Below are 13,400 nucleotides of genomic sequence, written 5' to 3'. Positions count from 1 at the left end.
TAAATCAGATGAAAACCTGAATTTTTCATATTAATTAAAGTTCAGTGGTTTCCTTATAAAGAATACATGAAAAGATCCGCAGTGAGGGAGTGGGGGGCAGTCACATGGGCTAGACAGTCAGCAGATTAACTGTGATGGGGCTTAACTGCCTCCTGGGTTTTCTGGACTGATTCCAAATTTAGAAAGCAATTGACAAACAATGTTACTTTATCCTACTATTTTTTTTTAATTCCTAAAAGGAACGTAAATGGAGAAGAAGAATAAATGTTTCTAGTGAGTGGGGACGTAGACAGATTTCTGGGTATGTTTATTGTGATGCCAATGAAATAGCACTAATTTGCCTTGTGTGGGCACACACACACACACACACACACACACACACACACACACACACGATGGGAACTGGAGAGGTGGCTTGACATCTGAAAGCAATTGGTGCTTTAGAAGAGAACCGGGGTGCTGTACCTTTCACCCACATTCTGCAGCTCACATCTACCTTCTGGCCGCTGTGGTCTCCTGAACACATGGGGTACATGTACGTACATGAGCATATTTACACATACATAGGAAGTAGTATAAAGCATGCCTTTAAAAATGATCTGACAAAGCTGTCCTACCTGTAACAGCCTAAGACAGGAAACATCTTAAGGCTTGAGCTGAAGAAGCACCCCTTCCAGCTGCGACAGGTGCCTGTGCCTAGCAACTTGAGGCTTGGATCCAATCCTTCCTGCCTGAGTTTTTTCATATCACCATGCGACCCATTGTTACCAGATTTCACAATGGCTATAGGGGTGGGTTTGAAGCGAGGCTTATATTTTTCTGATAAGGTCAGAATGATAAACCAATGTTTGTTCCACCACAGTTCACACTGGAGAACCAATGAATTTATTAGGCTCAGTAGCAGAGGTATACTTTAACCCTTTCTAAGACCTACTATGCCACATGCAATTAGGGTAGAATTGCATGCACACACATACACACACACACACACACACACACACACACACAAATAGATGGGAAGAGTAGCTGGACACTCAGATAAGGGCTCAGTGACCCTCCCAACCCTTCCTTCTAGGAGGCAATATTAGCAGCCCAAAGGCACATCACGTTACTCTGACAAGTGTACGCAGATAGTCTTGTGAAGATGGCAGCAGGTGTGGTTCAGAGAGTAGTGTTATAGAACACCATTCAACACTTTCAAGTTCAACTATTGAGCTGACTTCAATTTTAACTTTCCAATACAGGTTTTTAAACAAAGAAATGATATCACCTGGGTCCAGGCTACAGCCAATCATCAAGCAAAGCAAGAGTGAGCTAAGGAGGAAGGCTGTTTACAGGCTTGCGATCGAGATCATGCTCACTTAGCTTTTGAAAAAAAATGAGATTAATTTATTTGTATGTGGGTTCTGCCTGCATGCATGTATGTATACCACGTGAATGCCCAGTACCTCGGGAATCAAAAGAAACTATTGAATTTTAGGAACTAGAGTGACATATGATTGTGGACCACCATGTGGATGCTGGGAACTAGACCTGGGACCTATGAAAGAACAAGCGCTCTTACCTGCTGAGCGATCTCTTCAGCTCTGTTAGCTTCTTATCAGCCATGGACCACCTTCCCAAGGAAGGGACTATCACATATCAAAATTATGCCCCAGAGATAATACCCAGGTGCCACTCATTAGTTGAGGTCCCTGCTTCTGGGTGAATCTAGGTTGTGTTGAGTTGAGAAAGACAAACTAGCACATGCAACAAAAACATTTCAAAAATCAACATCAAGGAGACACAATGTTACTAAAAAGCAAAGGTAAATTCAAAAGAAAGTCATAGAAACAAATGTCAAATGACATTCGGAAGGTCTGAAGTGTCTATCTCTTGGGGATTATTACATTCTTGATCTTGACTCTGAATTCCACCTGTCCCATTTAACCATCTCTTTACTTTCTAGAGAGTTCCCAGAAAGATACGAACCACAGGACATAACCAGAGTCTCTGTGAATGTGCCACCTTCTGAATGCTCAGGTGACTGTGTATGACTTGTGTGCTAGGTCTTCCCATGAAAACACTGTGAAATGTACAGATGTTCTGTGTGGAATCCCAAGGGACTATGTGAGGTCTCTGGAAGTCTGCATCACCTCCATGTGTCACGAGAGGTCTCTGGGTATGGAGAAAGTCTGTATGATTGTCCTTCTGAAGGTGCTGTGTAAAGATCTGGAAGGCAGAGGGGTGTCACTGTGAGGGAGTGCTGTGTGCTACCCTGAGGCCACCAAGTGACATCTCTACTTAGGTCTCTGGGAAGTTTCTGAGGTCTCCCTTACTGTCTTTATCAAAAGTATCTTTGAAAACTCTGTGTGGACTCTGAAGTTTGTTCCTTTTGCATGTTGTAAGATGTACCAATCATCAGAAGTCTCTTTGGCGGTCATTGTCATGGCTTCATTATTGATCTTTGTGGGGGTATTTCTGTGGAATTCAAAAACTCTGTGGTGACATCTCTCTGTGTGGGTCTTAGTAGAGGTCTGCCTTTGGTTTCTGTGTGCATGTCTGTGGAGGGCTGAGAGGGTTTCTGCTGAAGTGTGCTGGAGCAGGCCCCATGTCCATGTCCTTGATGACACCTTCTAGAAGCACATTTTCTACCAGGGAATAAGTGACGCTGCTGGAGCTGTTTCCTGTTGCCGTCTGTGAGGAACAGTGCAGGCCACCCTGGGAATAGGCTGCTCTTGTATGCAGTTGCATGCAGTTATGCCCATGTGTTTCCTAAGATACAGAGACTGGGGCAAAGAAAAATGGAAAGGTAGCTGAGCAATGCTCAGGAAGGGACCCTTTTTTGCCGGTCTAGCGCCGCATTTTAGACAAGTGCCTTCTGCTGTGTGAACCAGCACTATGAGATGGCCTGTTCTGCTGGTCTCATGGGAAGGCAAGGGCTGGAGGCCTAGAATGCCTTGCTGTGTGAGCAGAGTATCCTCTCAACCATTTCCAGGTCCTCTCTTTTCCCTTGAGAGTAATGCTAGCACAACGTGCATGTGAAGGCCACCAGGCTGTGTGGGACATTCAGAATTCCTAACTTCTGGCCTTTCCGCCAGCTCATCTCTAGATCTCAGAAGAACATGCAGATTGCTGGATGTGCTTTTGGGAAGCTACCCTCTATTTGCAAAAAGTCAAGGGTTTATCAGCCAGGACACAAAGCTGAGGGGCAGTCGTGAGCAGATGATTCATGGCCCGACAAGTGGCTGAAAGAAAGGGCCTCATGACCTCTGTTGGATTCATTCCAGAGGAGAAACTGGGGTTCCACCATAGGTGTGAAAGCAAACTTACACAAAGAAACACCCAAAGCTCCATCCAGCAAGTCAGTATGTCTACCACCACAGGATTACTAGGGTACAATCTAAGAAGAATCACGAAAACACTGTGTTAGCGAAGCCAACCCTATGGTACACAGCCAACATTCCACAGACAACTGGGTGCCCCATGATCATCCTATGTGCAGAGAACCTGTGTTCTGAGCTGTCCTGTATCATCACAGGGTACAGGCACCATGTATCACAGAGATCCCTATGCACTGTCCAAGGTACTGCCTCTGCAGAAATGTACTATCTGGAAAAGCAAGCGCTTTACCCGATTTAAATTAAATAAACACAACTATCCGGGAGAACAATATGACTTTTGAGTCCACACCATAGAGCCTCGTGGGCAGAGCCTGATACAGTGATGGGGTTCTGGAATCTTGGACAGGCAACACAAAGGAATCTGGGCCTAGACAATAATGTCTATGAGCCACAGGAGTGAGAGTTTGGCTTAGGAGAAATGTACAAAGAGGAGTAAGTTCGAGAGATCAATGTGACATCTAATCCACCAAGTAGCAAGGATACCACGGAGCTGGAGCAGGCAGAGAAGGAGGAGTCCTGTGACTGGGAACTCCCTGTGGAAGCTGTGGAGATGGGTAACTCTCAAATCAATGAATCACTGGAGACAAAAGAAGTCTATAAAATTCTAGAATTATTTCCCAGGATCCAGAAGACTCAGGACTGAGCACCTCTCACTGCTCAGCCGCTGAAGTTGTCCTGCAATATTGTGCCAAAGCAAAGTCCCTTCAAGCTAAAGGGCTCCTCCAGTCCATGGTAAAGAGACTGGGCTGAGGTTAGGTGTGTGGCTCCGACCCCCATGTCAACTGTCTGTACTGGAAGGGCAAGGGATTCACATGCATGAAACTATTAGGGCATCCTCACGTTATGTGGCCACCTGCCTTGACTCTAAACTTTGTATTTTCTACCTCCTCCTTAGCCTCATCATGCCCACGGTCAGATGAGCACTGTATATACAGGAGGTATTGCAAATGACCAGGGGTCTCTGCAGCTACCACCCTCATGAAAGTTGTCTGTTCCATGCTGGCCACCATTCTGGCATTGTAGGCAGACATAGGACAGGGTGACACTGCTTTGTCATCCAGGCTGAGCTGGAAGGGCCTGGGGAACTCTGGTGGTTGCCAGTCTCCAGTGAGTTGAGTAGGAGGTCCCTAGGGTCTCTAGGTTCTTTATGCCTCTGCAGGATATTCAGACGTGACCATTTGCCTGCTTTGAAGTCAAGGATGCCGCACTACTGTCCAGATGACTGGACCTACTTTGTGACTTGGGTAGACACTGGGCTGGCTCTCTGATGCCTGTGTACACAGCTACACAAGGATAAGTTTAGAACATATCAGGAGAAAATCATGGCGACAATAAAAAGCCTTTTATTCTGTCCCCAAACTTCTTTTCATGGTTTTTTGATGCGGAGGATTCTAGAAGCCTTGTCCCTATAGCCTATAGGTCCTGTCTGTGGCTTCCATACTCAGCTTTCTCATTATTTGGACCAAAAGATATGGCTATGCCATGCTTCCTAGGGATCCGAAATCTTGGGGACATTCCCTCTACTTGACAGAAAGGGATTCCTGTCCTGGGAGGGTGACTTGTTTGGAGCAGGCACAGTCTTGAAGCTGAACTGAGAGCCCTAGAGGCCAGGATATCTGCAGCCATCAGAACCAAAGGACCCACTCCTGAAAGAACTTTCCCTAATTGGAGCTGAGTGGTGCTGTAGTTTTGGGAGAGAGGATGGATCATGGGCCTGGGTTTGGATTCCAGCCACTGCTGGTGATCTGAACCAGAACTGATTCTGAGTCAATTGTTTGGGCTTGACAATTGATGAATCAAGGAATTCTTAGAAAGAGCTGTGGAGCTATGATAGTCTCCACTTGGTTAGGGTGTCATAGATCGTCTGTTGAATTAGATGGAGAGGTGATCTAGTGGGGACACTGCCATGTGGACAGTAACCACAGGGGACTCATTGTGGAGAAAGACAGGCCCCAGAATAATGGGCTTGATTTCTGCTGTAAATTGTCTGGTAAAACCTTCTGGTAAAAAAACTTCCAAGAACTTGAAAACTGCTCTCATTTGCAGTTTCTGCTCCAAACGGAGCGTGAGGTGGTGCTGGCCTGCTTCCGGCTCCACTGCTGTAGGATACGGTCCATACAGCTAAAGGCACAGTCAGACCTTTCTTTTTATTTCTAATTCCAAACTTTCAGTTGAACCCTATTCCTAACCTGAACTTCCAGCATTTCCTGGATGTCAGGGTTGATAAGAGAGTTCCCCAGCCTCCATCTGCCTGAATGTGGGGTCTGCCCATAGCGAAGCCTCTTGGAAGCTGACGGAAAGATCCTTTTGCTAGTACTCACCATGTGAGGAGTTGGGGTGGCACCAGGTTTTGGCAGCTACCTGGTACCTGGAAATTTTACCTGAGGCAGGCCTCCTTGTGTGGTCTAGGCCTGGAGGGATTGAGGTGGGCCTCCTTGAATGGTCAAGACCTGGGGTGGTTGAGGAAGGCCTGCTTGAGTGGTCAAGGCCTGGGTTGGTCTGGATGGGAGCTGACCCTTAGAGTAGGGTCTTACGTGGTTCACTTATCATGCTCCCCAGTACTAAGGACTTCTTGTTTGTGCCTTGCAGGGCTGATTTTGAGTCCTCCACTACACACACACACACACACACACTGACACACCCAAATCCTCAAACCTTTTGTTTTCCTAATTACAGTATAATTGACTCTAACGACAGTGATGGAACTTGGAGACGGTTCTGTTCCCCCTTTGTGGAGCCATATCCTCTCCTGAAATAGTACGCTAAGGTGGACCAGATGCAGACATCTCTTTGTGGCCTAGCAAGCAGATACAACCTCAAGATAAAACATACCCAGAGGAAATAATGTCTAAGATTTTAATTTGGGGAAAGGCTTCTTTATAGATCATACTTTAATGCAATGTCCATGACGTGGACAGTACACTGGTGTCCCTGGGACATGTGCAACATGGGCTCTTTGCTGATGAGAGCTGGTTCGGAAGATAGGGTCTCTGGATACCCGGGCCTGCTTGATGCCATTGGGCATGCCTTCGTCAGGGGAAGGTTGACTCTGAATCTTGAGGTTTGCATGGCAAACTCTGCTGTTTCTTTGGTTTCCTTGGCTATGGGTCATCGATGGTACACCCTTGTAGTTTTGCTTGGAGTTGTCTGTTACGTTATATTTGCGGTTGAAAATTGATAGTAAACATTTCTTTATTTGATGGTTTTCATTATTTGATGGGTGGGCTTGGTCAGGCTTTGTCCATTTAAGTGGTCTGCCCTGCCTGGGAGGACTTCTGTATTTATCATTTTGACTATTGGTGATAATGTGTTGGTTATACTGTGGATCCTGTGACTTGTAATTCTTGAGGACGTTTTTGTCTCTTTGTAAGAAAGGGGACCTGTAATTGCAGTGTGACTTGGCCGTAGTGGGCTCAGTCTTGGGTCTGTACCGGCAGGTCCTGGAAGCCAGGATCTCTGCAGCAATCACTACCTCGGGGTCCCAGTCTTGGCATAACTCGCCTGTAGCACAATCCTTCAGGACAACACCAGCAGCTGAGCAGTGAGGTGTGTTCAGGCCCAAGTCGTCTGCATTCTGGGGAAAGGTTTTAGATAGATTTCCACTTGCCCCCAGAAATTGATTGGTTTGAAAATCAGCGATCTTCGCAGCTTCTACGGGGAGTGTCCACTCATGAGATTCTTCTTCCTCTGTCTCCTCCAGCTTCCTGGTACCCCTGCTCCTTGAGGACTGAGAAACCCCTGTGATCTCCCTAACAGAGACCTCGTTGTCGTTATGGCTTAAAGTCCCACCCTCACTCTTCTGGACTCGGCCTGGATTGGGCTCTGGGTATTCTGCCCAAGACCTGACAAGAGTATCCCTATGCCAGGCTCTGCCCACGAGGCTCTCTGGGGTGGAAACCGAAGTGACATTGTAGCCCCGGGCAGTTGTAGGGGCCTCAGGGGGCACAGAGTTGTAACTAGGTGGAGCCTCTCTAAGGAGTGCTGGCTGGAGGGCAGGACAGTTCTGTATGGACTGACATTCCACAGAGGAAGCTGTCTTCATGTCTCTTTCTGGGGCTTGCTGGATGGGTTCTCCCAGGTCACCGGCCAGTTGGGTCATAGAGTCTTCTGTAGAGTCCCAGGACAGAGAGTCATTGGAGGACTGCGGAAACGGTGAAGTGGTATCCTTCCTCATGTTTAAAGTATGTGTGTCACTTGTTTGGAATCTCATGTGGCACGTTTCCCTCTCTGTCTCAGACAAGGCCTCGAGAACTCTGCCCAGGGAACCCTCTGGGGGCAGATCTTTTCCCAGAGCTCTTCCTAGAATGTTTGGAAGATCCTTGTGTGGGGTCCGCCATGGTTGTAACATCTCTGGACCCTTTAATGAGACACTGTGTGGACACTCTCTGCTTTCATTTTTCTGTGCAGAGGGACCTAGAGTCCTGTGATTAACTTCTGCCTGACCCAGGCCAAGAGATAGCTGGACTTTGGGGGGCCTCTGACCCTGGTGTAGTGAGAGTCTCTTTTTAAAATCTTCTTCCGTCTGCTCCCGTAGCTCGGGGATAATGTAATTCCCCTGGAGATGGACAACAGGCCCCTGGCCCTGCGAGCCCCAACTGTTGGACCTCTGTTGATTAAATACTTCCTGTGGATGGCCTTTAGTCTTAACGTGTAATGGGCTGTAAGTAGAGAGTCCATTAAACAAGATGGAGGGGGAATCTAGTGGGGACATTGTCATGATGACAGGAGTCACTAGGGACTCACTGTGGAGCCAGGGGAGACCCCAGTAAAGTTGGACACATTTCTCTTTTAAATCGTTATCTAAGTCCTTCTGGTGACCTGACAACTGGTCTGATTTGCTGTCTTTGTTCCAGAAGGAGCGTGAGGTGATGTTGGCCCCCTTGCTGCTGCAGGAATGTGGCATACTGCCCGGAGAGCCGGAGGAAAGGTCTGATCTCCCCTTTCCTTTCTCCTGCCAATATTTTAGTTGGACTCTTTTACTGAGTTGAATTTCCTGCATCTCATGTATAACTGGGCTGATGAAAGAGGGCTCCCTAGCCTCTATCTGGCTGTCTGTGGGGCCTGTCGAGAACGAGGCCTTGTGGATGGTAAGAGAAAGATCCTCTTGCAAGGACTCGTCAGTTGAGGAGGTTGAGTGGCACAAGGTACTGGAAGTTATCTGGTACTTGATAGGGCCTGAGGTAGGCCTACTTGAGTGTTCAATGCCTGGGTTGGTCGAAGTAGGCTTGCTGAAGGTATCAAGGCCTGAGGTGGTTGAAGTAGGCCTACTTGAGAAATCAAGGCCTGGGGTGGTGGAGGTAGGCCTGCTTAAGTGTTCAAGGTCTAGACTGGTTGAAGTAGACCTGCTAGAATAGTTAAGGCCTGGGGTGGTCGAGGTGGGCCTCCTTGAGTGGTTAATGCCTGGGGTGGTTGGTATGGGAGAAGGCAAACATGGCAGAGTTTGTGAGCTCTGTAAGGTCCCCAGTATTTTCGAATTAAACTCACGAACTGCCATGTTGGGATGTGGCAAGGATGGAGGATAAGCCACAGGATTCTGAGGATGAAATGGGTAGGAAGGTGCCTGTTGGGTTGGTGAATGGCATCTTCCAGTTGTCAAGGTCTCTGGTGGCCAAGAAACTCTCTCAGATAACTGTGACTCAATCGGTGAGGAAGTCATCAGGACAGGAGACAAGGGTTTAGAATCTTTGAGCAACAGGTGTTCGTTGCTAGGAGCAGAGGAAGTCTCTAGGGGTGAATGGGTTTCCACAGACTTCCCTGTGGTCTTCTTAGGTGGCAGGTGGGCTTTGGCATCATCTCGTTTGAATACTTCACCTGAGGCATCTTGTCTTAAATGTTTGCAAGTGTCGCCAAGCTTCTCCTGTATGCTGCAAGAGGCAGGAGATATGATTGCAATCAGGAGTTCATGGGGCCAGGAGGTGGAGCAAGATGAATAGGGAGGGACCCTCGCAGCCCATCACAACCACCGTTCCACTCTTTGCTCTTTACGAGACCTTGTTATCTTAACTTCCAGGGCTGTATTCATATCCCACCCATCCAGGGAGCCCTTATTCCCAGGATAACCTTATGCCCTGGTCACGGGTGATCACATAGCAGGCGATAGGAGTGAGTCAGAGAGAACTGGGGATGGCTCACCTGTGCAGAAGTGAACCCAGTACCTTGTCCTCCTTAGGTTTCTTCCTGCTGACTCTGTAAGCTAGAAATGGAGACTGGGTTATTGGTGGCTATAGGAAGGACTGGGTATCTTACCAGAGACTGGATGAACTGTCCTTCCATAGAAATCTACAGTTAAACAGGAGCTCTGATATCCATGAGCAAGGCCATGTGCCCAAACACATGGAGAGCAAGGCACATGGGCAGGACAATGACCTGCATAGGCGTCATTATCTCCCTGTGGAAGGGAAGGAAGGACTAGGGCTCTGAGAGAGAAAATTGTCTCAGAGAAGAGGCAAGCTACCAATTTACCTCCAAATCCAGGCAGCATGGCCCCACTTCCTCCCATGGCCCCACCTCCTCCCACACCATCCCTCCCCAGAGAGTACCCAGTCCTGGTGGTACAGAGCTTCATTCTGAGCACAGGACTGGGAAATGGCTTCAATTCTGGGTTCCTTTCCTGGAGCTGCCTCCTTGAGGGTCCTGAAACTCATTAGTGTTATAGTGGGACTGGGGCCTGAAGTCACCTCACCAGGGGAAGGAAGTAGCCTACCTTTCACAGTCCTGGTTTTCTTCCTAACCTTTCTGTGCTCCCTCCTCACCACCTGAGAGAGAGAGCGAGAGTGAGAGAGAGAGAGAGAGAGAGAGAGAGAGAGAGAGAGAGAGAGAGCAGCTGCGGTTCCATTCACATATTGATAATGTGGGCAAATATGTGTTCTTTTTCTCTTGGAAAACTCAAATGGGGACCGTCTCTGTGAGAGCCACATGGGACCAGAGGCTCAGCTCTGAAGTTCCAGCAGTTGGTTCCTAATGTCCTGGAGGTCACTGCCCCCTTCATATCAGGTCAGTCAACCCTATAAGCATATATGTTAGAGGGGAACATAGAAACCATCGCTCAGAACCTTTCCTTTCTCAGAGGTCCCTAACCAACCCAGGAACACCGTCCCTGACCACCAAGGCACAGGACTTCTCCCAGGTATGGATGGTCTGAGAGCAGACATCTTGGAGTCCACTCTTCCTTTCCCCTACCTGCCAGGTCTCAAGAGGATGGGGTCCGGCTCTTGGCTGAGATCCCCTGTCACCACCTCCCTATTAATTGGAAAGTGAAACCTGGAGAGAGGGAACTAGTCTTCCTTGGTTTGGGCCCAAGGCAAACTTACCTTTTGCGGGGTGGTATTTTCTGCAGGTGGAGGTGAGGGTGAATAAGGGGGGAGGAGGGGTGATAATAGGCGGAAGAGCCCCAGCCCACACACAAAGGCAAAGATCATGTCCATTACCCGAGTGGTGGAGCTGGGGGTCAGCCATGAAGGATCAATGCTTTCCAGAAGAGAGAGAAAATTCTCCATCTGAATCGCACTGTTGATCTCAGGCAACTGAACTCTGAGAGTTCTCTCTGGGAGTTGTCAGCTGGGTCAGGTCCACATCACAGAGCTCCTGTCTCCCTGTCACAAAGGGCTCCTGAGTGTGGGGGAGGGGTGCTAGGAAGAGCTGTCCAAACACTCCCTGTCCTCCAGGTTTCACATGGGCTCCATCCTCCACAGCCTTTTGTGTCTGTTTCTAATTCCATTGCACACTCCATCAGAAATAGAGTCTTATCCATTTTCTCTTCCTCTCCTATGCCCAGACAGAGGCTTGTCCACATTCTGTGGGCTTTTGAGACCTCCATGCCACCTCCAGTGACATGCCTCCTTCAAAAGGTCCCACCTCCTAATCCCTTCCAAAAGTTCTACCAACTGGAGACCAAGCACTTAAATATATGAGCCTTTGGGGGTTTATTCCACCCTCAATAGTCCATTCTCTGGCCCTCCATAGGCTTGTAGCAATATCATAAAGCAAAATTCACGTAGTCAAAGTTCAAAAGTCCCCATAGTCTTTTACAGTCTCAACACTATTTCAAAATCCAAAATCTCTTCTGAGACTCAAGTCAATCTCTTAACTGTAACCTAATATACAAATAAAACTCAAATTTCCCATTTAAACATACAATGTCACAGAAAACATATTTCCATTCCTAAAGAAAAAAAAAAGGAAGTTGTGAGGAAAGGCTGGACCAAAGCAAGACCAAAACCCAGCAGCGCAAACTCCAGACTCTACATACATGGTATCAAAGGGCTCTTCAGCTCTCCAGTCCTCTCAGCTTAGTTGACTGCAACACACTTCCTTCTCTTGGGCTGTGTCCACTCCCTGTTGGCACTCTCCTTGGCAGGAATCTACGGGACTTACATCTCCAACATCTTGGTGTCACCAATGAATTCTATGTTTCACCTTCACAGTGTCATGTAATGGGCTTTCTAGGCCTCCATGCAGGGCCGCCACTGACATATGCCTGTCCTCAGCAGCTTTCCTTAAGCCCAGAGGATGATTCCACAATGTCTTTTCTCTATTTTCCTTATTGACTCTAACTCCAGAACCACATGAACAAAGTTGCCACATTCTGCTGCCTGCTTAGGATAAAACCTGGAACCTGGATCCTTCTTGAGTAGTATTGGCATAAGCTTTGATTTGTTGTTTATCTTTAAAGACAAGTCAATCCTTAAGGCTTTTTCTGCTCACAAATTGCAGGATTGTCAGGCTGGGGTCTTGTCCTGTGGGGACCCTTCCCTGTACTTTATTCCTCTTTATCTCTTCAGCACTAAGCAAGGCTCCAACATTACATTTCTTATGCTCTTTGTCTCTTCAAACTGTACATGCTGGAGAGTGTGGAGTAGGGGGTGGAAGGATTCCTTCATATTATTGAACTCAGAGAGCAGAATTAACATAATAAAAATGGCAATCTTATCAAATACAATCTACAGATTCAACACAATGCCCATCAAAATCTCAGCAAAATTCTTCACAGACCTCAAAAGAACAGTACTCAACTTCATATGGAAAAGCAAAAACTCAAGATAGCCAAAACAATCCTGTACAATAAAAGAATTTCTGGATGCATCACAATTTCTGACTTCAAACTTCACTACAGAGCTACAATACTGAAAACAGCCTGGCATTGGCATAAGAACAGACAGGAAGACAAATGGGACTGAATCAAAGACCCGGATATTAATCCACATTTCTTTGAACACCTGATTTTTGACAAAGAAGCAAAAAATATCAAATGGGAAAAAAGCATATTTAACAAATGGTGCTGGCATAAATGGATATCAACATGCAGAAAAATGAAAATAGATCCATATCTATCACCATGCACAAAACTCAAGTCTAAACGGATCAAGACCTCAACATAAAGCCAACGACACTGAACCTTATAGAAGAGAAAGTGGGAAGTACACATGAATGCATTGGCACAGGAGACCATTTTCTAAATATAACCCTAGCGGCACAGACACTGAGAGAAACAATTAATAAATGGGACCTCCTGAATCTGAAAACTTCTGTAAAGCAAAGGACATGGTTAAAAAGGCAAAACAACAACCTACAGAATGGGAAAATATCTTCACTAACCCCACATCAAACAGATATACAAAGTACTCAAGAAATTGGTCATCAAAAGAATGAATAATCCAATAAAAAGAGTGGAGTACAGACCTAAACAGAGAACTCTCAACAGAGGAATCTAAAATGACTGAAAGACATTTAAGAAAATGTTCAACATCCTTAGTCATCAGAGAAATGCAAATCAAAACAACTCTGAGATTCCATCTTACACCTGTAAGAATAGCCAAGAATAGCCACTGATGACAATTTATGCTGGAGAGGTTGTGGGGTAAAGGGAACACTCCTGCATTGCTGGTGGAAATGCAAGCTGGTACAGCCCCTTTGGATGTCAGTGTGGCAATTTCTCAGAAAATTAAGAAACAACCTTCTTCAAGACCCAGTAATACCATTTTTGGGTATATATAGAAAGGATGCTCAATTGTGCCACAA

At 46.8% G+C, this 13,400-nt stretch overlaps 1 protein-coding gene across 1 annotated transcript; it reads right to left on the bottom strand.

Moving 5' to 3' along the window:
• Nucleotides 1–6,225: 6,225 nt before the first annotated feature.
• Nucleotides 6,226–9,336, bottom strand: LOC125417675 (uncharacterized; the record flags this gene model as incomplete). Its single annotated transcript, XM_085699135.2, has 1 exon — nt 6,226–9,336. A coding segment is annotated over one exon (3,069 nt), but the record flags the coding sequence as incomplete, so codon positions are not given.
• Between the last annotated feature and the right edge of the window lie 4,064 nt (nt 9,337–13,400).

The sequence above is a fragment of the Myodes glareolus genome, chromosome 14, assembly GCF_982192425.1.
Source record: "Myodes glareolus chromosome 14, mMyoGla1.1, whole genome shotgun sequence".
Classification (NCBI taxonomy): domain Eukaryota; kingdom Metazoa; phylum Chordata; class Mammalia; order Rodentia; family Cricetidae; genus Myodes; species Myodes glareolus.
The sequence above is the reverse complement of the archived record's forward strand: the minus strand, read 5'-3'. Positions and strand labels throughout refer to the sequence as shown.